Source organism: Sphaerodactylus townsendi, linkage group LG06 (genome assembly GCF_021028975.2).
Source record: "Sphaerodactylus townsendi isolate TG3544 linkage group LG06, MPM_Stown_v2.3, whole genome shotgun sequence".
Classification (NCBI taxonomy): Eukaryota; Metazoa; Chordata; class Lepidosauria; order Squamata; family Sphaerodactylidae; genus Sphaerodactylus; species Sphaerodactylus townsendi.
This window is the reverse complement of record NC_059430.1, coordinates 72978487-73004968: the sequence shown is the minus strand read 5'-3', so window position 1 is coordinate 73004968 and position 26482 is coordinate 72978487. Positions and strand designations below refer to the sequence as shown.

The 26482-nt window shown below is 42.6% G+C and overlaps 1 protein-coding gene across 1 annotated transcript in view; it reads left to right on the top strand.

The window, feature by feature from the left end:
* The first annotated feature begins 247 nt into the window (after positions 1–247).
* The window catches only part of LOC125435082 (ankyrin repeat domain-containing protein 26-like), an 83273-nt gene continuing 57038 nt past the window's right edge, over positions 248–26482 (top strand). The window contains 12 exon segments of the mRNA XM_048501118.1: positions 248–619; positions 2597–2711; positions 3971–4144; positions 6635–6741; positions 10738–10875; positions 11354–11502; positions 17162–17206; positions 21462–21492; positions 23124–23178; positions 24291–24351; positions 24445–24655; positions 24657–25704. Of these exon segments, the coding sequence (XP_048357075.1) occupies positions 402–619; positions 2597–2711; positions 3971–4144; positions 6635–6741; positions 10738–10875; positions 11354–11502; positions 17162–17206; positions 21462–21492; positions 23124–23178; positions 24291–24351; positions 24445–24655; positions 24657–25704 (2352 nt within the window). The 5' untranslated portion in view covers positions 248–401.

Below are 26482 nucleotides of genomic sequence, written 5' to 3'. Positions count from 1 at the left end.
GAAGAAAAAAAAAATCTTGGAATTGATGGAAGGAAACATCACCGTTTCCTTTCCTTGTGACCGCGCGTTCATCCCGGACCGGTTCCGACTGGATTAGAACACCCGGCCTGAGGCAGGAAGGGGAGTTGAACAAGGGAGAGCTGCGCGCGCGCGCACGTCTTTAAAGCGACGCTCTTTTTGCCAGCCCCGTTGCTGGCAGGCATTGAACACGCATGCGTAGAGTTTCTTCGGAGAGCACGCCGTGAGCTTCTCTCCCTATCCGTCACTCTAATAAAACGTTAGTGGCAACCGCCCCCGTCCCGATTGGCCCCTCTTTCCTTTTGCGGGCGAGACGCCGTTGGGCACTGGAGAGATTTCGGGAGGCCGGCTGGCCGGTGCTGTGGTGCATCCTTGCGTACAAAATGAAGAAATTCTTTGGGTTTTCGAGGAAGAAGGGGAAGCCGTCGGGGTCCCGCTCAGGAGCTTCTGCCTCCTCCCTTAGCATCGCCGTGGGGGACGGGTACGACCTACGGATTAAAGACCTCAGCAAACTGCACCGGGCCGCGGCCAATGGTAATCTGGAGAAGCTGCAGCAGCTAGTAAAGAATCACGACCTCAATCTGCTTGATGAAGCCAACAGGTGTGTATATTTGTGTGTTTGTTCCGACAAGCAGTCCCCCGCCCTCTTCTTCATGGTGTCAAGACAAGGGGATTTAAACTTGTAAAATTACTAGAGCGGTATTGTAGAAGAAAATCCCCCTTGTTTTCCAGTTGTTTTCTCCATCTTTCTGGCTCTTTGACTCCCCCACTCCTTTCACTGGCTCAGAGTTACTCTGAGTCTAGATTATCTGCACGATGACTGTGAGGTAGGTTAAGGTGAGAGAAACTGACCTAAACTCACCAGTGTTTTGAATGTAGATCTCCTGGTCCAAGTCATACAGTTTATCTACTGTGTCACACATGTGGATTACAGGGGCATGTGCTGTCATGGCTGAAGGCCTTTCTGTATTCCCACAGTCAGGATGCTCCTACATAGGAAGCTATCATGTATTCTGTAAGTTATCTTCAGGTAGATGTATACTGTTTCCTGAAGGGATTTCTGTGTAGGGACACTACAGTATGGAAAGGAACTCTGGATTAAATGTTCACTTTGTCTCTAGGAAGTATTCATATTATTGTCTTTTGTGGTTATTTAATCCTTGATTCATGTTTCACTCGAATTAAATATTCTTTATTGTTTTTACAGTAACTCAAAATAACTGAAATCGTGTTAGCATGCAAAGTGGTTTACAGTATGACAGTGACTTGCATGTTGCTATTTCCATTTTATAACATTCACTTTTTCCTACTCTGCATCTTAACATGCAACAACAGTCATCCTCATAGCTTTAGCACTACACTTTGCTATCATTTGCTGGGTTAGTTGTCATGACAGTGAATTGTGCTTTGACAACTTGAAATCTGGACACTGGTCCGTGTTTATAAATTAATGCTTTAATAATAAAAAGTGGTGTGTTTAATTAGGAAAACATAGTCTGAGGACCCTTTCAGCCATTGGATGAATATGGGTTAAACGTGGCTCATTCCGCACATGCAGAATAATGCACTTTCAAACTGCTTTCAGTGCTCTTTGAAGCTGTGCGGAATAGCAAAATCCACTTGCAAACAGTTGTGAAAGTGGTTTGAAAACGCATTATTTTGTGTGTGCGGAAGGGGCCATAGAGAAGTGGTAGGGAAAAAACACTGGTCAGCAAACTTCTATCCAACTGTATTTGGAGCCTTTGGCATTTTGTAACATTATTATTTTGTGCCAACAAGTCACCGCTGATTCATGATGACCCTGTAGGGCAAGAATTGTTTGGAGGTGGTTTGCCATTGCCGGCTTCCACATCACAATTTTGGTGTTCCTTGGAAGTTGCCTGTCCAAGTACTAATCAGGGCTTACTGACCCTGCTTAGCTTCTTAGATTTGAAGCGATCAGCTTGGCCTGGGGCTATCCAGGTCAGGGAAACATTATATTAGGATCATTTATTGTAGTAGAAGCTTTGCTGAGCTAGATTATGAAAACACCAGATTATGAAAACAACACACTGTTTTGTTTTAAGGCCTTATTGAAACACAAATACTAGTTACTTGCCAAGAGAGAAAAAGATGGATGTCTGTATATTAACTGAAAGGTTTATGAATGTTGTCTAGTACTCAAGCGAATTCCATAAAACTCAGTGGGACATACTTTTAAGTAAATGTACCTACAAACAGCCTCCATGCTGTAAAACTGATTTTGATCTCATTTTGCACTGAACTTGACTGGAGTTGAACTGGAGTTTTTCAACTCAAGCTGAAATATGAACTATGGAAATAATGACTGATGGATTGAATTAGCAAATCTGGACACCTAGTGGAATGAAGTGGAAAAATGGTTGAACTTGGGCTACAAAGATCTGAGTTCAAATTTCTACTCTAGCTCACCTTGCCAGTTCCTAATCTCTCAGCGTAACCTATCTCATAGGATTGTTTTGAGGAAAAGCTTAAATTTAATTTGGTGAGTGGTTGCCAAATAGCCTCTACCAAAACCTGATATTACATAAAATTATTTGACTGAACATATATCTTTCAGAACACCTTTGCATCTAGCCTGCGCCAGTGGATGTACAGAAGTTGTTATGTTCTTGGTAGACAACAAATGTAGATTAAATCTCTGTGATAATGATAACCGATCTCCATTGATGAAGGTATGTGTGATAACTTATAGCACAGTTGTATGTAAAAAAAGCACAAACTATTTAGGTTAAAATTCTAATGGGCTGCCAGTTCTAGCATTAATAGCAATTGTTGTATGTATTTACATAAATTGTTTTACATAGTTCTGCCTTGCAGCTTCATCAACTGAGGTAGCTTAAATATATTTAGACTATTTTAAAGTACACAGCAGGTAACAAATAAACTGGTGTTTTGTTGTAACAGCATGATGGGGAACCATTGAAGAGAGAGATAGAAAAATGGAAGCAAAAAAAAGTAGATGGAATGAGATGTCATACGTGGTGGAGAGTTCAGGCTACAGTCCTCACTCTGCCTATTGATTTGCCACTTGATTCTTTTAGCCTACAAGGTAAAAGGGAAGATGGAAACTTTCCTGCAGTACTATTGGGAAGTTTTTTGAGGGGTGACAAGCAAGATGAATGCCAACTGTCCATCCCTCCAGCAGCAACTTCTCCGAGGAACACGGCTTTAAGATTACTAAACACAGTTTGGGGCTGGACTGGCAGTTTCCCTCCCAAAGCCTCAGTGTTCAGTAATTCAATAACGTTTGGGAGTGAGGCGGGCAGATATGCTTGATTTTAATCTTTTCCCCACCTAGGAGACTTCTTTTTGAATATTAGGACTTGGCTGGGAATGTGTCTTCATCAGTGCTCAGTTTAGCAGTTGAAAAGGGATGTATTTTGCTTAGCTATTGCAGGAATAGGCAGAGGGGAAGCCCAGTCCAGAAAGGGGAGAGGGAGCTCTATAGCACCTGACCCAGAAGAGGATGTCAGTTTAAAAGGAGATGCTAGCACAGTTGGAGGTGGGCTACAGTAATTCCTGGGGGAGGAGCTGACTGTAGTTGGCTTCCAAAGGCCTTTTGGCTTGGTAATGCCCCTGACACAACCCTCTGATTTATGCGATGAAAACACATGCTGTACGTCACTTTTTCCTATGGAGTTTTCCAGGCGGCGAGCTACCTTTTTCCCCACTGCTTGCTGTGCCGCCAGGAACTCCAGTGGATGCGGCATGGCTGTGCCACAGTGACATCATCCCTGAGCATCACTGAGCTGGTCCACAGTGTTTTGCTGTTGGTCTGTGCTTGGTTTAATAAAATATTGTTACTGATTATAACTCAGCCATTTCAAGAAAAAGTTATTGACTCACACTGTGCTGAATTGTATCAGTATTAGATATTCTGGCAAATTAACAATTTGTGAACCTAACATCCTCTTTTTAAAAAATGTTACAGGCTGTACAATGTCAGCAGGAATTTTGTGCAAGTTATTTGCTGAAACACGGTGCAGACCCCAATGTAGTGGATTTAAACAATAACACAGCCCTTCATTGTGCTGTTTCCAATTCTAGCATATCTATAGCAGAACAACTGCTTGCATATAATGCAAAAATTGATGCACAGAACAAGGTAAGTTTCAGGTAGTTCATTGAGTCATACATCAACTTTTGTTTTATTATGCTCTTAATATTAGCATAGGAGCCCTGTGGTGCAAAGAGGTTAGCTGCAGTACAGCAGACTAAACTCTGCTCACAACCTGAGTTTGATCCCAGGTGGCCAACTCAAGGTTGACTCAGCCTCCCATCCTTCTGAGGAGGGTAAAATGAATACCCAGTTTGCTGGGGTAGAGTATAGATGACTGGAGAATGGCAATGGCAATGTCTAGTAAAATGTTGTGATGTGATGTCATTCCTAAAGGACCTTTACCATTTTAAATATTAGAATAATTTATTGAAGAGAAAATATACATAACAGTGTATTCAATTGCAAGAAATCTTTCTTTTCTTTGAAGAGAAAAGGAATGGGTTTAACCAACCCTGTTCCCTGCCTCAGTTTGAACAATTTACAGTAGCTTCAAGCAGAGAAAAATTCATACAGTGAGCAAACAGTTTTGTATCATGTCCGTGTGATGCATAGTTGGACTGATGCACACTGAATTTAGCTGCAAATAAATGGCAGAAGCAAATATGGGGCAGCTATTACTGTAGCCAAACCCTGGTGAATGTAGCTTTTAGCCCTTCCAGACTCATAGAACCAGCCAAGATTTCCAGAGACTCTGAGAATTTTGAGGTCTGCAGGCATCTTGTTCAATCTGGCCTGCTTGTGTTCTACTCACTCCCTAATGTGAAAAGTGATAGTTGTGAGTTGTGATAGCAGGAACATGGAGAAATCTGACGATAACACCCTCTGTTAGGTATTGTCGAAGGCTTTCACAGCCGGATTCAACTGGTTCTGGTGGGTTTTCCAGGCTGTGTGGCCGTGGTCTGGTGGATTTTGTTCCTGACGTTTTGCCTGCATCTGTCTCTGTGATACACCTCTGAAGATGCCAGCCACAGATGCAGGCAAAACGTTAGGAACAAAATCCACCAGACCACGGCCACACAGCCTGGAAAACCCACCAGAACCCTCTGTTATCATTCTTATCACTGAAAAGTAATGGATAATCATTCTTTCCCAGCCTGAGGCTGGGACCTTAAAGTGGGTCATGAAGCCTCTGAAAATGCATGGCAGGTCATCCCTCATTAATGGCCACTCCTGTCTTTTGTCCCCCCCCCCCCTTTCTTATCTTCCCTGCCAATTTCTCACATTATCATCTTCCACTTTCTTTGAAACAGCAACGAGGGGAGAAACTGTAATTCGAACTTTACATCAGTAACAGGAAGAAGAGGGAAACACTGGAGAGTGACCAGTAGCTGTTCAGTGCACTGGGGCAAACAGAGGGGGAAAAATCAGAGGCAGGTGAATGCATGGGCTCTGTCTTGGTGCTCCTCTTTTAGCAGCCCGACCTCTTGGTCAAAGGCTGAAATGTAACCTGCATTCGCAAAGGCTGCATAGTTTCGAAAGCCACTTGTATGGAGCAGTGTTCGTTGGTTTTTCAAAAACATCCAGCTGGTTACTGTAGAAAATGGAATGCTGGACCAGACGGGTACCAAGATTTTTGGCTAAGGAGCCCCAAAACCTCAGGAAAGCCTTAGATGGATCACCATGCCAAATCAATTTGAATGTGTGTGTCACCATACAAAAAAGGTTGGGAACATTGCTCTCTAGATTGTTAGGGAGGAAGGCAAGATAAGCAAAGAAACCCTTGAACTCTGAGGCCAGATGGGAGAAAAGAAATATTTCTTTCTGAATACATTAATTGGCCACGTACAAACAAATATATGCTTTGAACACCACTATGTTGTGGTTTTTCTTTTCGTATGCAAACCAGTAGTCCCTATTACATTCCATCATATTTAGTCAGCATCATGCAGTTCATTTGAAGGAAAAATAACACCCCTCAATACTGCCACAGCAATTAGTATTATACTTGCTACTTTGATCCTTCTCTCTGCTTTTCCATCTCTTCTCTTTCCTCCCATGCCAGATCTAATCTAAACTCTGCTGGAAGTAGCAGTAGTCCATGCATAAAATGGGATGCTTGTCAGCTTCTCAGAGATACCAGGATGTTTCTGTTGCTCAGATTCCTGTTTTTAAATGTTTATGTATCATCTGAAATCAAAATTAATTTTCTTGTCAATTAATGGTTTGTGACAGGTGATCTTAGCAGCAGCCATAGCATTTATGAGTGGATATTGCAGGGGCATCTAATATTTTTTGTTTGTAAACTACTTGAACTGCAACTTACTTAGTAGTCTTAACTAGTGTAAAGCTCCACTAAAATCTTTTTTAAAATACATGAATATAATCTATTAAATGAGTTCATAATAGTATTATATCATATATATTTTATTAGATCATTTATTAGTCTGTTTTTCTAAAACATTTTTCTGTGAACAGAGTGTTTGAAAAACAAAGTTTGAAATGTTGCTAACATTTACATTGCTTATTCCAATTTAAATGGGGAAAGTGCACAAAGGTGAGAGAAAACGTTTTGACTTCTAATTTTTATGCTTGTAGGATGGGAACACGCCTCTTAATCTTGCAGTATCAGGAGGTAATCAAGAAATGACAGAATTTCTTCTTAAGAAAGGAGCATCAGTAAATGCCAAGGAAAACACAGGAAGGTATTGTCTGTCTCTCAAGTCTTTAGAACAATTTCCAAGCACCAAGAATTGCTATTGCCTAGTTATATAGATGCTTGATATATGGCATGCATAATGCTATCAGAGGTGATTGGCTCATTAATTCCCCCTTCCCTGGTTGCTGAAAGATAATGTCCAGAACAGCTTCCATTGAAACTGGATTTCCTGCTGAAACATAAGGGGGTGCCTATAGAGATCATATTCAGCCTGTGTTGCGCCATCTGCATTGGCTCCCAGTCGAATTCTGAATCATCCACAAGGTATGGGTGTTAACCTTTAAGGCCTTACGCGGCCTGGGGCCTTCGTACCTTCGGGACCACCTTACCCCATATGTCCCCGCACGACCTCTGCGTTCAGCAGAGGCCAATCTGCTGGTGGTCCCCGGCCCCTCGATGATGCGGCTGGCCTTCACTCAGGCCAGGGCCTTTACCGCCTTGGCCCCTGCCTGGTGGAACACACTTCCTTCAACTGTCCGGGCCCTGCGGGATCTTGGTGACTTCCGCAGGGCCTGTAAGACTGAGTTGTTCCACTGGGCTTTTGGAGGGACCAGCCGCTGATCGGTGCGCCCCCTTTCTGTTCTCCTTATATCCTGGGTCTCGTAACATCAATGACCCACTGTTTCCCCCCTCTCTGGGAGGGTTTTTATTGAGGATTTTAATGTTGGATGCCGGAATTTTTGTATTCTGTGTGAAACGCTGTTATTTTAATGGGTTTTAGTATTCTGTGGTTTATGGAACCTATTATTATTTATTTTTAATTTGTAATTCATTATGTGCTCCATCTGTTTGTCTTTTTTTACATAATACTTTTTATCAATTTCCTTCTTTAAAAAAACACACTGAACATAAAACATACATGAAACCATTGAAACACATAAGACATCAACAAATATTAACATGTAACAAGTAACAAATGACCCACATTTACAGTTACCCAAACATAATCTATCTTATCGCAACTACCCATAAAATAACACATAATTCAATACATCTAAATCATCTAAAATGTGCTCCATCTGTTTGTCTTATTATGTTGTCCACTGCCCAGAGCCCTTCGGGGAAGGGGCGATATGTAAAATCAATCATAAATTAAATAAATAAATACTGGCGACCTGTGATTTGTGCCTCTTGGGTTTGCTAAAGCAGAAAAGCCATCCACCTAACCCCTGTTAGAAAATGTTGATACCTCTGAGATCAACTAGAGTGCATTCCTTGGCTTTCTGCCCCCTTCCTTCAAGTGGCAAATCAACAGGCAGAGTGAGGACTGTAGCCTGAACTCTCCACCACGTATGACATCTCATTCCATCTACTTATTTTTTTTGCTTTCCCCTCCCCCTCCCCCCGGTTAAGCAGAAAGTTCAATTTTTCTATCTCTCTCTTCAATGGTTCCCCATCATGCTGTTACAACAAAACACCAGTTTATTTGTTACCTGCTGTGTACTTTAAAATAGTCTAAATATATTTAAGCTACCTCAGTCGAGGAGGTCAGAGTTCAGGAAGAAGTTATTGGGGGACAAATACCTAATTCAATACTTTTGTTCCTGATGGCAACTAACAAGCCTTCTTTTCCATTAGGGGTCTTCCTTCCCAATTGTTTTTAATAATAATAAAAGACCTTTAATAGGCATTAATAAAAAACAAAATTGAAAGCAAAGAATCAGTGCAGGGATCTGAAATACAGCATATCAATATATCAGGACCTTTCCCAAGAAATCTGCAACCATCTCCAGTATCATGGATGACCTATTATTTAACAGAAAACAAGCCCAAAGGTTAGGGGTGGAATGCCTTAGCAAAGGAGGTATAATACAATGAAAATCATGTCTAAAATCAGTATATTTAGGACATTCATAAAATCTGCAGCATCATATCAGAAGTATTGGTGTAATAAGAGCAACACCGGGCTTGTACAGGGGTCCTCAAAAAATGCCGTTGCAGGTAGGCTGAGGGGAGAGAGTTACACCTAACTCTACTGAGGACCCACCTTTGTTTGGGATTAAATATAACCTTTAAATAATAATCATTTGCACTTTGGTAGGGATGACACCGAAGTATATGGGTGAGCATGACACCCCGGCTCTATGAACCAAGAGTTGGAGTTCTTGATTAAAGAGATTCTTGATTAAAGAGATTAATAGTTTGCAGTATTTCGTTGGGAGCTAGCATGAGCAAAGCATCCCAGGAAAGGTCTAGGGTTATCAGTTTGTCCTCAATGTGGAGCCACCAGTCAAAGTGTTGGATCTCAGGGAGGGCCAAATAAAGATAGCTATTTGCATTGGTAGAAAAATAGAGTCTGGTCAGGAATTTAAAAGTGAAGAGCCAGGCTGTTGTAACCAGAAGATGCTGGCCAGCTTCTAGACACAAAGTTGTGTAAGACACGCAACGGGGAACTCCAAAAACTTTGGTGGATAAAACTAGATTGAATTTTTTCAACAGAAACAGCCCAATCACTGATCCACAACGGGATCCCATGTAACAGTTGTTGTGTTATTTTTGCATTAAATAACTTTAATTCCGTTGGTATAATTAGGAATTGATAATAAAACTGCAAAGATTGTCATGCCCTTACATAAAGCAGTGGTGCGACCGCACTTGGAGTACTGTGTTCAGTTCTGGTCACCACATCTCAAAAAGGATATTGAAGAGATAGAAAAAGTGCAGAGAAGGGCAATGCGGATGATTGAGGGATTGGAGCACCTTCCTTATGAAGAGAGGCTGCAGCGTTTAGGACTCTTTAGTTTGGAGAGGAGACATCTGAGGGGGGATATGATTGAAGTCTATAAAATTATGCATGGAGATGTTGACAGAGAGAATTTTTTCTCTCTTTCTCACAATACTAGAACCAGGGGGCATACATTGAAAATGCTGGGGGGAAGAATAAGGACTAATTAAAGGAAATATTTTTTCACGCAACGTGTGATTGGTGTTTGGAATATGCTGCCACAGGAGGTGGTGATGGCCACTCAGCCTGGATAGCTTTAAAAAGGGCTTGGACAGATTTTTGGAGGAGAAGTCAATCTATGGCTGCCAATCTTGATCCTCCTTGATCTGAGATTGCAAATGCCTTAACAGACCAGGTGCTCAGGAGCAACAGCCGCAGAAGGCCATTGCTTTCACCTCCTGCATGTGAGCTCCCAAAGGCACCTGGTGGGCCACTGCGAGTAGCAGAGAGCTGGACAAGTTGGACTATGGCCGTGGTGGCGAACCTTTGGCACTCCAGATGTTATGGACTACAATTCCCATCAGTCCCTGCCAGCACTGGCCAATTGGAATTGTAGTCCATAACATCTGGAGTGCCAAAGGTTCGCCATCACTGGACTATGGTCTGATCCAGCTGGCTTGTTCTTATGTTCTTATGATAAATCTGCCCTTTTTGGTAGCAAAGAAGTTGAGGATGGCAGCTGATGTTGCCTTGGCATTCTTAATTCCAAGCTCTCTATGTTTCACCTAAGAGGATTTGTGGGTAAAGGTGATCCCTAAATATTTAAAGACTTTAACATGCTCTACTAATTTGCCATCCAGCCTCCAATGGAGGATTTTAAAGATGTTAGAAAATACAACCACCTTTGACTTTTGAGAATTGATTTCCAAGATGTTAAGGAGCAATATTGACTACATTTTGCCAGTAGATGATTTAGGCCGGTCCTGGATCTATATAATAGGAGTGCATTATCTGCGTATAAAAGAAAAGGAAGTGGCTCATTCCATAGGGTTGGACTATGAATGTTGGATGCTCTTAGAACAGGGGCAAGGTCATTCAAAAAGAGGTTGAAAAGAACAGGGGCAAGAACACATTGCTTTTACTCTTCACCTGCTGGTAGTCACTTGATGTGAGAGGGTATGACTATGGGTTCAAAGGGAGGATGTGCCTAATTGCTGTTTAAATGGAGTGTCATTACATCTAAATACAGCTACTGAAACAAATGGGCTAAGTAGAATAAATGTTTCATTTCTGTTTTCTGTTTTATTCCTGTTTTAGAACACCACTAATGACTGCTGCTTCTAACGGAGATGAAGCTTTAATAAATCTGCTCATTCAATATGATGCTAATGCTTCTGACACAGATACAAATGGATGGACAGCAGAGGATTATGCTGTAATTGGAGGATATTCCCAGTAAGTTTTATTTACTTTAATGTGTCTTTCTAAGTTTTTCCATCAACAAAAAGAGGCTTTTAACTATTCTTTATGTAAACAGGAGTCCAGCAACCTTTTACATTGTTGAGTGATACAAAGTGAAGAAACTGTTGTTGAGTTTCTGCAAAGGGGAGCAGAGATTAGTTAGACCCCCTGAACTCAATGGACCTAGACTGCAGCTGTGCTTTGGAATTGCGCTGTAAAAATACTAGTATGCATCAGCTGGCAGAGATTGTTCTAATCTCAAGCCTGGCATCTGGTTTACTTAGGGCCTCATTCTGTGGCAAAAAGTAACCTAGAAAAATGATGTAGTTTAAAATTTTCTGTATGAGAATGGGTCCTTTTAAGACAAGAGACCCCTTACAGAAATAGAATGGAGCTAAAACTGCTCTTAAAAGGCCACTGATTTCCTCGTTAAACTTACATTACATTGTTTCATAATTTTTCTCATTATTAGATTAAGTAAAAAAATCGCTGGATATGCCAGTGGGAAATATGCAGAACAGCAATCTTCTAAGAGTCGAAAAGGCCTATCTGAATTCAGCAGTCCACATAAAGATGGAGGTGCTGGTTTGACATTGGGCGCACCTGCAACAAATAAAGAAGGTATGCTTTTATGTGGTAAGATTGCTTAGTAAAGAGTTCTGAATCCATAGAATAAAAAGTTTATATGTAGATTTTTCATCCGAAAACAATTGTTTCATATGCTGAAGAGTAATCTGTATATAATAAAAGTCTTCTCTTCTTAGTTTGGGTGTGAAGGAGATTACATTTGTCATGTGTCTGAGCTGAGGATGTGTTAGGCTTGAAGTGTGGAGAGATTCTTCCAGGCATCAGATGCTAAATTTTAGAAGCTAATGATGTAATAGTGAATTAATTTAAAGTGTCATTCCTACTTGGGAATTCATTCCTAGCATACTTTTTCACATTTCTGTGTAATAGCCAAGTGCGCCTCACTTCCAATGGGGCCAACTAGGAAATCCTCCAGGTATTCAGAAAATATTGCTTGTACAAACTGAAGATGAATAACCACAGTAGAAAAAGAAACCTTTACGTGGCATCTTTGCTCGTGGTGGCAATTCCTAGTGGGGCTGCATGCTTCAATGGCAACCTTGGATGCCGCCAGAAGAAGGGACTGAATTGAGGGGAGGGTGTGGGGTGGGTCTAACTGGCAAAGGGGAGTGCAGAAACTATAGCTGGAATCAGAAAGGGAGGGAGAAGAAATGAATCAGCAGCAAGGTTGGGAAAATGTAGACTGAGTCTGAGGGGGTGGGAAAAAATGGAAAATACATCCAACATGGGGGAAGTGGGAATAATGAGGTGGGGATGGGAAAAGTATGGGCCTGCAAGGGAGGAGACCAGAGCCATCTCAGGGAGAGAAACTGGCAGATGAGAGCACTCTTTTGTCTGTCTTTCCTTGTAAGTTCTAAAGTTCAACCACTTGTGTTTCAAAGAAGAGAAATACTGTACTCTGCTTGTGGCCAGGAAGCTACTACAAATAGCAAAAGTTCTTTATCCTGTAGTGTAGTTTCACCTTCTCCCACTCCTGGAAAGAACCTCCAACTTGTTTGCTTCCTGCTCAGAAAGGTGGTGTAAGACTGGTTGAGTCCTTAACTGTCCAGCCCCATGGGAGGGACATGAATGGGCCAATGGAGCTGGTGTGATGCCATGCCAGTTCATTTGCCCCCTCTGCCAGTGTAAGGGGCATCAGAGAGGTCAAAATTGTCAATGTTCTTGTGTCCATCAGCTCTACGACAGTAAAACTCAGAAGTGGGTGTCACTGCAGAGCTAGCCTGGTGTTCAAGCAGATTCCAGTGTGGGGGAGGGGGCAGGCCAGGACATTTCCTTGAGTGGAGCCAACTGTAGTCAGCTTCCACCCAGGCTTTCAAGCTGGTAACGCCACAGCCAGACCTTGGACCTGCCCCACCCGAGAGGTTGGTATAACTCAATTCAGCACTATAGACAGCTGTCAGGAGGGGTGTGTGTGTTCTGTTTTGCAGCCTTCGCGTGCTGCCTGAAATCCCTCTGGAAGTGGAGCAGCAGTGCAGAGGCAGAGCCATTCCCAGAAGTGACAGCCTTGGGATTGTGCTGCCCGAATCCTTAGATTTTAGACAACCTTGCTAGCATGTCAAAGTAGGTACAATCCTGGGCTAGTCACCATTCACCACACAACATTTGCAGGCTCCTGGGGACTGTTTTTTTCCCCAGCCTTTGTTTTTGTGGCTTGGAGGAGTTCAAAGGGCTGCTTCTTTCAGTTTTAGGGGAGTTTTTTTGTCAGTTTCAGGAGGTCCCCCCGCTTTGGAAGCATTGCTTTGTGTTCCCTTAATTGTATTTACCCTGTTGTCCATTCAGTGCCTGGATTTGTTCTTCTCTAGATGAACATTAGTCCTTTTCAGGTTATGCTGCCAGATTACTATTGAGGCTCTGTTTTGCATTCTACCCACCGCCTATATACTGTGATATAAGCTGGAGCCGCATGTATAAGTAAGTCAAAGGTAACCAAATTTTACCTCACCAAAAAACTAGGGGTGGTGAAACTCCAAAGCCCAGGCATAGGCAGGGGAAGGTTTAGCCAAGGAGGTGCCCACTCTCTACTGGATCGCTCCCCCCCCCCCACCTCCTGGATCCCCACAGCAGCCCCAGCCCTTGGCTGCTCTGGCGTTTCCTTGCTTGCAAGCAAGGAAACGCCAGAGCAGGTGGGGGCAGGGAAGAGCCTGGGGGCCACCCATGTGGGGTGTCCAGCAGGCTGCTGCCCACCGCCCCGCCCCACTGCCGCTGCCACTGCCATCACCGCCCCTCACTTACTCAGTCATCTTTTTCTTTCCCTGCAGCCTCGGTTTCAGGGAAGCTGCCACTCCGAGCAGCCTGTCTCTATCTTTCTTAAAAGGGCAATGCTCCAAAGATTGCTAAGCACTCTTTCGATCATTGCCCTTTTAAGAAAGATAGAGACAGGCTGCCCGGAGTGGCAGCTTCCCTGAAATGAGCCTGCAGAGCCTGCGGGGAAAGAAAAAAATGACTGAGTGAGGGGGACGACGGGCAGAGGCTGCAGGTGGCTCACATATAAGTCGAGGAGGGCTTTTTCAGCACAAAAAACGTGCTGAAAAAGTAGACTTATATGCGAGTATATACGGTATATGTTATCAGTGGTTCTTCTTGACTTGCAAAATCTTCCCCCTCTCCAACCACCCCCACCTGGAAGTGGAATGTCGTCAAGTGATTCTCTGGATGCACATGTTGAGATTATAGTGCCAAACTGGCACTGGGGTTCTCTGTCCACTGCCATTCATTCTTCGGAGCTTGCAATTCCTCTTTCAGGTTCCACTCGAGAGATTCTCTGATTTGACATTGGTTTTGTTGGACTTGCACTTCCACAGTGGCTTTGTGGTTCCTCTGGGCATCTGTAGATGCCAGTTTTCTTGTTAGTTCTGGGTTCCTACTTGCTGTGTAACAAAGATCCTTATAAATTGCATAGATTACACTATATGGAATAGCTGACTCTTAGAAAGGTGAAGCATTATACCTTAATTAACTCACCCACACTCCTATTTAATTCTGGATAGTGTCAAATGGAGGCTTAACATTCACATTTTCTATTGGTTACTGTTCTAAGAACTTATTCTCTTGGTTGCTTTCTGAATCTCAAGAACTGGTATTGAGTTGCATGTACCCATAACGAGGCACCCCTTGTTGTCTAGTGTTTTTGATGATTTTAACTATTTTGATATAATTGCTGCATATTTTTCCTTGTTTTATCTTTTGAAATAATATCTGTGAAAATTGGATCTCTTCTCAAGTGTGGATAGATGAGAAGGCATTAATGTATGCTCTGTACAGTCATGAGTCAAAGAAGTCTTTCATTCAGCCATTATTTTGCCTGATGTTTGTGCTGCTGCTGCTGCTGAATGGTTCTTAATTCCAGAGATAAGAGGTGACAGCTAAACGCAGATATCTGGCAGAGTCAGTATTTTACTGAGAGCTTCGGAGACAAGCAACAGCCTTGCCATTTGCCTTTGATTATAACGAGCAGTCAAAACGGTCAGCAGCAAGAAAATAGCTTAAGAGGAATGAGAAGAGAGCTAATAGAAAGTAGCTGAAGGCAGGTAGTCTAGGTTGACTGCTTCTTTTTCACTCTGATTTACACCACAGACTGTATCTATTTCAGTTGTCTGACTGTTTTCCAGTTGGTAAGGTTATTGGTTACCCAGATTGCAGAAATATGTGGTTTCTTTCTTACAATGTTTGGATCAAATGTATAATCTTTTTTCAGCCTCTTGTAAAGCATTCTTTCCAGGGAGCAGAATATTTCCCCCAAGTTCATTCTAATGTCTTTGTAGCCCGAGGAGGGGAGGAAGCGGTCCAAGGGTGCAGAGGAGACACAGAAAACCCCATTGTGTGGGTAAAATTCCTGGGAGAAGACAATCCCCAGTAATACCTTTTCCCTGGGTTTGATTCCCTGCTCTGCCACTTGAGCTGTGGAGGCTTATCTGGGGAATTCAGATTAGCCTGTGCACACCCACACACGCCAGCTGGGTGACCTTGGGCTAGTCACAGCTTTTCGGAGCTCTCAGCCCCACTCACCTCACAGGGTGTTTGTTGTGAGGGAGCAAGGGCAAGGAGATTGTAAGCCCCTTTGAGCCTCCTACAGGAAAGAAAGGGGGGATATAAATCCAAATTCTTCTTCTTCTTCTAAACTGAGGACCTCAGATTCTCCCTTTAAATCCATGCCAAAGGGGGTGGATTTAAAAGGAGAATCTGGGGAAATTTGGGGGGTGCCTGCTGTCAGGGGTGCAATGGTTAAACTAGAAGCACCAAACTTTCAGGGTATCTTAAGGAGTCTCTCCTAATGATACCACCCAGGTTTGGTGAAGCTCCCATTGGAAACAATGGAGGATGGGGGCACCCCCTTTGGGAGTCCATAACTTTGGACCCCCTGAACCAAACCTCACCAATCCCGGGTAGTATCATCAGGAGAGTCCCCCAAACAATCCCAGAAAGTTTGGTGCTGCTAGCCCAAACAGTGCGCCCCCTGCAGGCCAAAAACCAAAAAAGCACTAAAATGTTTTTAAAACCCACAAACGGGTGGGCGGAGCTTCGGACATGAATGGGAGGGGTGTTTTCAAACCTGAGAACCCCCCTTACCTACGTCCATGCTGCAGTCAGGTTAAGTTAATCAATTTCTCTACACCTGGCATCTCCTGCCTGAGCTCCAAAAAGAAAAAGGGTGGGATCCCTGATATCACTGGGTCTACTTGCTGTCCTCCCTCACATGCCGCTCGAGGTTGCACTGCAATCCACCAGGCGCAATCCACCAGTTCCCAATTGCTCACTGCTGCAATTCTGCTGCTGCTACCTTGCTCAGTTCAGGCCTCCTTCTATTGCCTAGAGGCTGTAAGCTAAAAAGTCGTTTTTACTGCTCCATGTGGCCTGATAAACAGATGCCAGGTGGTGCAAGAGAGAAGAGAAGCCATCGGTACTCGGGTGAGAAGAGGCGCCGGATGGCCCAGCCTGCCCATATAAGACCGCGGTCCCGCTTCCTCCAGTCATGTCACTCACTCGTGCCAGCAGCTGGGCAGCCCAGCCCCATGCTGGGCTGGATTCTGGCACTGAGTCTGCCCCTCTCCTTGCCCCACCCCTGGGTAGCAACGGTGGCCAAGGTAAATCTCAGCTGCTCTTTCTGGAGGTCATTATTTCATATGGTCACTATAAGTCAGAAGTTACTTGGTGGCACCTAACAGAAATCATTAGTTGCTCTTGAAGATTATGACTCAGGATGAAATAAATTGCTTCTTTTAACACTGTAATCGTGGAAGATTCAGAGTATCCTCTAGTTTCAACCTGCTGCCAACTTTAGAGATATCAGCACATCCAGTTTAGCAGATTAACAAGGACAAAAGGTGTAGAAAAGTGTACCACTCACAACAGGCAAATTAACCAAGTCACAAGCTGTTTAGAATGGCAGTCTCTTGCTTCCCAGATTAATGGCTGCTTTAAGGATAAAATTTTGTCATTTGTTCAAGTATAAAATAAAGTCTATTAAATCTCATTGAAGTGTCTTTTTTTTCTGTAGCTGTGGCGTTCCTTGAGAAAAATTCTAGTATCTTACTGTGGGGGGGGAAGTGTGCTGATTTGATTTGAATTTCGTCAAGTGTTCTCTTACTGGGACCATTAATTGATTTATCATGTTTTTGTCGTGTTCTTATATTTGTAATTATTTATGAATTTACTGTTTCATCTACCCCTTCATGCATCTCTTAAACGGATGTAGAAATGCAGCAGTCACAGTACCAGGCAGCAGGAAATTCAGGGAAAGGTATAGCAAACACTCCTAGTGTTGAAACTGTATTATTTGTATAGATGTTTCTGTTTGAATTTGCTTTGCTTTGTGTTCATAGTAATTAGCTTTGTTGTAAATGTGAAAGACAATTTGTAGGATGTTAGAAATGTGGTGTTTTTGATGAGCTTGGGTTATTTGAAGATGACTCTGTATCCATGGGAACAAGGAACCCCCCCCCCCCCATGTGTTCATGAGAGTGTTATTCTCAAGAAATGTGTCATGTTTTATGTTGTAATATGGGATGTTATAAATATTTTGCTGTGGTTTGAAAAGTCAAACTTCTAGAATAAGAAAGAGTGGGCCTGGATGGGTGATCATGTTATGTTTTATGCTTGGATGTTAGCTGTACTCTAGGGGGTAGAGTTGACGGATTTGTGAAAAGAGAGTGAGCCGGGGTGTGTGAGAAGAGAATTGATTAGGGTGCTGTGGAGTGTGAGAGAAATCTGTATTCTTCGTAGAAGTCGTTAGCCTGTGTGGCTCGGTCAGTTTAGGGAACTTTAGAGAAAGAAGAACTGCACCTTTCTGTAATCATCACTACATTGAAAGATTTGAGGCCAGCCAAGCCTAAAAAACAAGGACTGTATATATTTGCTGAACTGTTTATCATCACTACATTGCCATGGGTATTCTGTGCAGCCCCACGTTGGGACTGCACTCTGATGTTTCTGTGCCTCACACCGGGTCTCAAGCCCTGTGAGGTAAGTTTGTTGTCAAAATTGTGCATTTTTCCTTTTTACCATGGATGTTGAGGAGGGTTCTGCCCAGAGCCTTTTGGGGATAGGGCGGAATAGATAGATAGATAGATAGATAGATAGATAGATAGATAGATAGATAGATAGATAGATAGATAGATAGATAGATAGATAGATAGATAGATAGATAGATAGATAGATAGATAGATAGATAGATAGATAGATAGATAGATAGATAGATAGATAGATAGATAGATAGATATCAGGAAGTTTTTCATTCAGCTCTGCTGATTCTTTACCTCACATCAGGCCTCTGGCACTGTGAGGTGGTTTTCTTTGTCAAAATTGTAAGTTTTTTCCTTTCTACCATGAAGGTTGTCTCTTTTGGTTCACGCTTTGAAAACTTCATTGAAAACTCCTGTGTCTCCTCACTGAGGACCAGTCTGGATAGGACCTGTATTGAAAGACTCTGGCTCCTTCAGGCTCTTCAGAAAAAGGAAACGAGAGGGCTTGTGCCCCAGCCTCCAGCCCTACATGAAAAGTCTCTGGCTCCTTTGGATGCTTCAGAGCAAGGGGAGAAGAGGGCTTGTTCTCCTGGATGGTGTAGGCCATCTTGTTTGGGTTGTTCTCTACAGTCAATCAAGGAGGCAGGAAATATACTTTGGTCACTTCCTGTAGGCGGGTCGTAGCCGTCTTGCCCCAGAATGCCCTCACAAGGAGGGATTCTGCCGCTCTGTAGCGGAGAGCATGGAGGGCAGTGACCAGGTCAGCCAGTCGAGCCTCCCGCTCTCCCTTGCGCAGCCATGTGGCTGAGAGGCAAGTGTGCACCGGCTGGTCCCAGAGCAGCCGTGGGGCTAGCCAGCAGGACTCTTCACCATTGCCCTCTCGGCATGCAGGTCAGCACGCACGCTTGACCAGCCCCTGTACAGGGTACTAGGGAGCGTCTGGGTGTGAGAGCCGCAGTCCCAGAGCAGCCATGGGGCTAGCCAGCGGGCCTTTTCGCCATCACCCTCTTGGCGCGCAGGTCGGCGCACATGCTCGACCAGCCCCTGTACAGGGTGCCAGGGAGCATCTGGGTGTGAGAGCCGCGGTCCCAGAACAGCCGTGGGGCTAGCCAGCGGGCCTTTTCACCATCACCATCTCGGCGCGCAGGTCGGCACGCACGCTTGACCAGCCCCTGTACAGGGTGCCAGGGAGCATCAGGCCTTGAGAGCTACTGCTGCAGCCACGAAGAGGGGAGGCACCAAGAGGACGGCGGGTCATCTTCCCGCCTTGATCCCATTTCCACTGCCGGTGTCCCAACTCTGCAGCCGATGGACGCCTCTGCGGCAGAGACCTCCAATTCATCTGGACTCTCCAGGCAAGAGGGAGAGAGGAGGGGGAAGGAAAGCAACATGGCAGATGCCATTCCCTCGGAGTGGAGCATCTTCTCCCCTCACCGGCTGGAAGCCTTAATGCGTTCCTCCATCAGGGAGGAGGTCTCTAAGCAGCTGCAGCCATCCCCTGCCCTCCCTCCTTACAAGCAAAGGCCTCGCTCTAGATCCAGATTCCCCATTCCCCATAGGAGGGATAGGGACTGGCTGGTTCCTGCGTATAACTCAGAGGGCAGTGACATACCCCCTCACAACACAAGAAGGGATTGGTAATCTGTTTCTACTGTTCAGGAAGGACATTCCAGATATCAGTGTAATGAGGTTTCAGAAACCTACATGCTCAGTCCCCAACCAAAAAGGTCCAAACTGTCAAAATGGGCTGATTCCTGACCTACAAAGCTAGTTGTTAAAACGCAGGAGGCCCAAACTGTCGGTGCAGCTAAGCATGCCCACAGGTCTCGGCTCAGGAAGAAATCAGTAAGATTTATGGAGCCTGTGACAGGGGCTGAGGTGACTCTGATAAACCTCCAGTTTGTACAGAAGATCAGAGTGTACTAGGCCAAAAAATTAAGGTCAAGAGGGATCAGTAGCCCAGCCTTGAGGCATAATTGGCTGAAGCTCCAATAACATACAAGGACCTCCATGGAAATTGGACAAGGGAGTCTATGGAGGTATTTAGATCCCAATTCTATTGGGAATGATATAGCTTCACAAGCTAAATCTATGAATGAAATCTCTGGAAATTAGGAAGACTTCGGTTAACACTAGGCCCAAATCTCTGGCAGTGCAGTGTAGACTGAACAGGGACACCTAGAGGAGAATGCAGAAGTGAACTGAGTATCATTCTGCCAGTCTGTAATGCTGAAGGCAGCTATATCTTCCAGAGAAGTGATACAGAGTGTCTATGAGGAGAAGGTGTGCTGCTGTTTGGGAAGCTAGAAACCAGTTAGTCATCCCCAGAAAGTATTAAATGCAGCTGTCAGAGTTAACGCACAAAACCACAGTGTCAGCCCACTTAGGCATTAGCAAAACCTGAGTGAGGCAGCAAGCTATAATTTATTGGCCTAACAATGGGGAAGGACATCCGTCAATTCTGCAATCCTGTCCTATGTGACAGCTGGTGGGCAAGCCAAAGTATAAAGGCAGAACTCCTTTTACATTCTGTGGGTGGAGGCATTTCCAGGACCCTACAGATCCAGCCTATAACTGCCTTGGCTACTGAGTAGGACGGGACAAGAGCTCTCATAGCTGAGGCCAGCTATTTATGGACCCTTCTGAGGTGCAATTGCTCCCTGTCCTGTTTTCCTGTGTTCTGCCTGTGCAAAAGCACAGCTATGACATCTGTTGTATCTGCTGTCCCCCACCCTGGAAGGATGTTCCCTTCACTTCTAGTGAGCTGCACTATAAAAGATAGCAGAGAAAAGAGAAAAGTCATTTAAATGTCTTTGGAGAGGAAACTGGAGCTTTGGCTCATTCCGCACATGCAGAATAATGCACTTTCAAACTGCTTTCAGTGCTCTTTGAAGCTGTTTGGAATGGCAAAATCCACTTGCAAACAGTTGTGAAAGTGGTTTGAAAACGCATTATTTTGCGTGTGTGGAAGGGGCCTTAGCTACACCCATTGTCCCCAGTAGCAAAAGACAGGGTTTCCATAGCTACTCTACAGATTTCCCTTGGAGCTGCATTATTTTCTGCTGGATCAGCAGAGAAAAGTCTGGAAATGCTCTGAATCATTGAAATTAGCTTGATGTCATGTAGCCCTTCCCCTTTAATGCAAGGGCTACTTTCTTTCCATGCAGCAGAAAATCTCCATGGGAAAACAAACCCAGTGTTGCCATTCCAGTCATTTTCATCATTCTATGGTGTGATTAGCCTTACATTGGCATAAAATAGACTCAATTTTTTTTTTGAAAACCATAGACTCTGAAGGGGGTAACCTGATTATTTATTTTACTCTGTTGGCATCTCAGTTCTTGTTTCCGTGGATATTTCTCATATATTTTATTACTATGTACAGTAATTGAGAAGGTTATTACGGGTTTTTTCTAAAGTATCTTCAGGGATATTAGAGCTTCATCCTAATGTGTTACATCATTTAAAATATTTCATGCATCTTATACAAGTTTCCTTTCAAAAATTGCTTTCTTTTTCATGCTTTTTTAACAGTTGCAGAAGATCTATTTGGAGATTCATCAAGGTGTGTTTTCAAGGTTTTTGGATGCAATAAATTCTGTTACATATACGCAGAGGCGTAGCTAGGGAAAATGGAGCCCGGAGCAAAATCTGAGCTTTGCGCCCACCACCCCATGGGCAGCCACCCTCCCCCACAGGCCACCATTCCCCACTACAACCAAAGAATGATTTTTTGCACCAGGTCATCTCAAAGCCACCATCAGATTAACTCAGAACCCCTGAGGAAGGGGGGTTCAGAGAGATGACAGATTTCAGTGGAAAGTAATGCAAAATCTACCATACAAAGTTGCCATTTTCTCCTGGTGAACTGATCTCTGTACCTGGAAATCATTTGTAATTTCAGGAGACCTCCAGCCACCACCTGGAGGTTGGAACAATATGACTTGCACCCCTTAGCTAACTATTCATTCCACTATCTATAGTGAAAAACCACATTATGCACTTACTTTGAGAGACATGGTATTATAAAATTATATGCCAAAAGCTATACCAAAAACAAAATAGCCACAGGCAACTAAAATAGCAAGGGGGAAGACTGGAAAGTTTAAAGATAGATCTTTTTCAAGTGGAATCAAGTATGCAACACTTACATCACATACATGTCTATGCATAATTTTTTAACTATATGGCTTATGCATAATATAAAAAAAACTACTACCTTAAAACTTTGCAGGTTCAATTGTTCAGGTTTCATGGCTGTAATCATTCTAGCATTTATGAGATTATTTTATAAACTCTTCAGATACTGCATCTCCAACATTCATGATGCTTGTATACTGTTCGCATAATGCAGTTTTATAGTGCTAAACCATTTCCTATAAAAGGATTATTTTCATATTCAGTGCATTAAAGATCTCATGCAAATGCAGTTCACAGATATAATACTGTCCTTATGCTGGAAGAAAACAGGTAAAAGCCACAAACTAACTTTTGTTTTGATTAACCCCCTTGTGAAGCCTCTGTGAAACTGAAACTAAAAAAAACCATTTTTTATTTTCTTTTAAAACTTACCAATGCAATTTTCAGAAAGGCATGCATGATCTCTTTTCCACTCTCCTGACTCAGCTGGCTCTATCCCAGCCTTTTCTCACCCCACTCCCTCATGAGGCAAAATCAAAGCTGAAAGTGAATGAGAGCAAATGAGAAGAAGACTCATTTGCATGCAGACTCTGAGGATGCTGGGGGACAGTTTGGGGAAAATATCTTTTTGGAGACGCAGAAAAGGATGAGGACAAATTACAAAGTAGTGGTTTTCAGATGCCCTGAGGATGCTGGGAAACTGTGTAAAATGAAATTGGGACTCACCATAAATGGAAAGGTTCACTGGTAGTGGAGACATAAATACCCAGCTGAGTGAGCTTTTGAAATATAGAGGGAAACAGAGTAAACGAGAGCAGCCAAGGGAGCAAGACGATCAGGCAAGGAGGGAGGCAAGGAGGACGACCGAGCAGGCAAGGAGAAGGGGAGGATGACCGGAGAGGGGGTGGAGGAAGGGGGGCACTTGGATGATTTTTCGCCCCCCACGTTACTCCCACAGGGAGCACCCGGGTCAATTGTCCCCGGATATCCTTGTGGGAGCTATGCCTGTGCATATACGGAAGGTTTATTCTCACTTTTTATGTTGTTCAATTCTAGTAATAAAAATGATGACAGCTGGTGTTCTGATGATGAAGACTTATTCAACCCTGAGGTAAATTTTATAATAATGTTAATTATGAATTCAAAGTAACACGATGTTTGTACTTTAGTATCTATGCATATTTCATTTATTCCCTACTTTTCTGCCTGGTGGAGACTGAAGCAGCTTATAAAAGTGTCCTATTTTCCATTTTATCCTCGCGGTAACTCTAGCTAGGGAGGAAAGTTGAGAGTATATGACAGGCCCAAGGCTACACAACAAGCTTCCATGAAATTTGGACCTGGGTGTCCCAGATTCTGGTCTGATACTCTAACCACTACATCACACTGGTTCTCTCATGTTAGTTTGTTTTATGACAAAAAACAAAGAGAACCAACCCATCGTTTTATAGTTCTAGGGTTTATTGACAAAAAACCTCAATCCACTCAGTGTCTTGGAATTGTGTTCTTGTTCCTTCTTGTCCCAAACATAGCCTCTAACCACAAGAACAAATATTTTTTCACCACTTTCTTTTGTCCAAACTCTTGATAAAGTTAAAAAATATTTTCGGGATGGGATTCTTACATCCCTTCTTATTTTGTGAAGTTGGGTGTGTGGGTAGATGCTTTGGTAAAAGTGTTAGCAAAGGCTGAGGCCATTATGCTTTAAACTAGGCTTCTCCTCTAGGTGGCATGCAGGGTCAGATCAGAAATGGGCTTGTGGTGTACAGATGCCAAAAATCTGTACTGGAACAAATTTCAGAATATCATGAAGTTTAATTGTGTTAGATCCCACTAGGTGTTTTCAAAACCAGTACAAGGATGTATGCAACACCTTATGTATTAGCTTTTTATTTTACTCTGGAAAGATTGCTAGATTTTATTATTCCATCAATATTTTGGAATTAAATGCACTTTGAATATCCTTTTGTTGTTGTGTATGAATTGTGTTACTGAGACATTTTTAGTGACTGAACTGCACTTTCTCATAAAATTGAAATAATGCTGTTTAATGGTTGTACTACTTAGTTGATTAAAGATTTTGTTCTGTGTGGACAGAGGTTGTACAGTTAACATCTTTATTTAGTAAAACTTGACAGAAATTTTGTTTTATTTTTCAACCTTCATTGTAAGTTGAAGAATTGCTACTAGATACCTTACTGCATTTGAACTTTTATTTTCTAGAAGCCACAGAAACAGCATCCGCCTGACCTAGTGAAAGTTTATGAGCACTTCAAGAAATGTTGTAAGTTACCCAAACGATCAGCTTTATCATATTTAGTCCATGTGAAAATGTGTTTTCTAATAATTCTGTTTGTGTGTTTGTATTTTAATGTAGTAGGTGAGAGAAGTAGCAATATCATTTCACAGAAAAATAATTCAGATTGTGAAGCTGAAGATCTGAATGACTGCTTTCCTAAGCTTTTGTCCCAAGCTAAGTCCTCCCCTCAGCCTGCCCATTCCTCACCTGGCTCCTTTTCAAAACCTATCCAGATGTCTACTAGTCGCTTGGGCATTAAGCAGGTAAATTTTTTTCATTCACTGTTCTGTTTTTAATCATATGTATATTTGTGTTCACATGTGGCTTTATGAAGATAATGAAAATGACTCTGAAAATAATGAGTTGGCAAAGGATATAGCCAGAGCTCAAAATCCCATCGAGCAAGAACTGAAAGATCCAAATGATTCTTATGCAAGCAGTGAAGAAGAAGAGGAGGAGGAGGAGGAGGAAGAAGAAGAAGAAGAAGAAGAAGGTGGTGAAGATTATGTTGATGAGGGGGATGAGGAGAAAGAAGAAGAAGGACTTGAGGAGGAGGATGAAGATGAGGGAGAAGAAACAACTGAGGATGAGGAGGAAGAAGAAATTGAGGATGACTACAGTCAAGAAAAGGAGGACGAAGACATAGAAGAAAGTCAGGGTAAGCTAGAAAATGAAGAATGTTTTGAAAAATCAGAGAGAGAACAGTTAGAAACCTCTGCGGACAGTGGACATCTTGCAGAACAAAACTGTGGTCATAGGAACAGTCCTAATAGAAGCAATAAATTGTGCAATGTGCACAATGAAGAAATACAAGAGTTAGCTGGGCGGTGTGAATCTTCAGATGAAAATGTATCTATTAAGAAGATGAATAATGGACTTCATCATTCACTTGAAGAAGGAAACAGATGTAAACTTGAAGGGAAAAATATGAATAACCATGAGTATGAAAAAGAAAACACAGAATGTCAAAATCTTAATGAATGCCAAGGCACTGAGGAAAATGAGGAAAAACTGGATATGAGCCACCAAGGATTCCATAAAGTTGATATTTGTTCATTACCGCCATTTGAAGTAACAATTTCTGCAAAATCTGTACTTTCATCTCTTTTAAACAAAGGGAAAAAATCAAATCTGGGTGGTAACTTTGAAAGTGATGATGATCCTGAGTCAAAGGCAGAACTTGAAAAACAGAACTCAAAAAATATTAGTTTTGTGGATTACCAAAGTATCACAGAAAAACTATGCAGTCATTTGCAAGAACCAGTATATGAACCATTAGTGGATAAATGGGAGCAGTGTAGGGAAGAAAATCTAAAAGAAGACTTTCAATCTAATATAGTAAGTAAATTCAATGTCATGGATTTTTTTAAACAGAATGTCTAGTGACAAAGTGAAATTTAGCCAAATTGACATAAATTTGAAATCCATGAATGACACCATTATTTTGTGTAATATAACATTGGAGGTCCTTGAGCTGGGGCGGGGGAGATAGACTAAAATATTCTGTCTGCCCTTCTTGACTGAAATCTGCAAAGATGCTACCTGTACAGTGTGTAAGCCACCCAATTTTCATATTTTTCTCCTTTTGTTTTGACTAGTTTTCAACTCCTGACATTGTGAGATCAGTATTTGGTCCTCCATAATGTCATATTGACCAAATGCTTTTAAAGATACCGCTTGCCCACATTTTTTTCAGAGAGCCCCCTGTAGAAAAAGCACAGGTTCTAGCTGATGCAAGATGGGCTGTCTTAAGTGGAGGAATAATGAGTAGGCGAAATGGCAACCTAAAGAACATAATTTACATAGGGACATACAAGGACCAACAGTAATCTAGATGTGTTGGTTCTTTGATAATTTATGAACTCAGGGTTTTGTTTTGTTTTTGTGTTTGTGGGTGTATAATGGAGGAGTCCTCGGAATATGTAGAAACCCTTGAACTAGTATGTAAACATCCCAGTTTTGTGATTATAATGGGTGCTAGTGGCAGTGCCTTTGGAGTGTGGCAGAGAGAGAGAAAGTGCATATAGGTCTGATCACTTATATAAATCAATTAAATATGTAGGATGCAGTGATGGTAAAGATTAGAAAAAGGAGGCAAAACATTAAGGTAAATTAG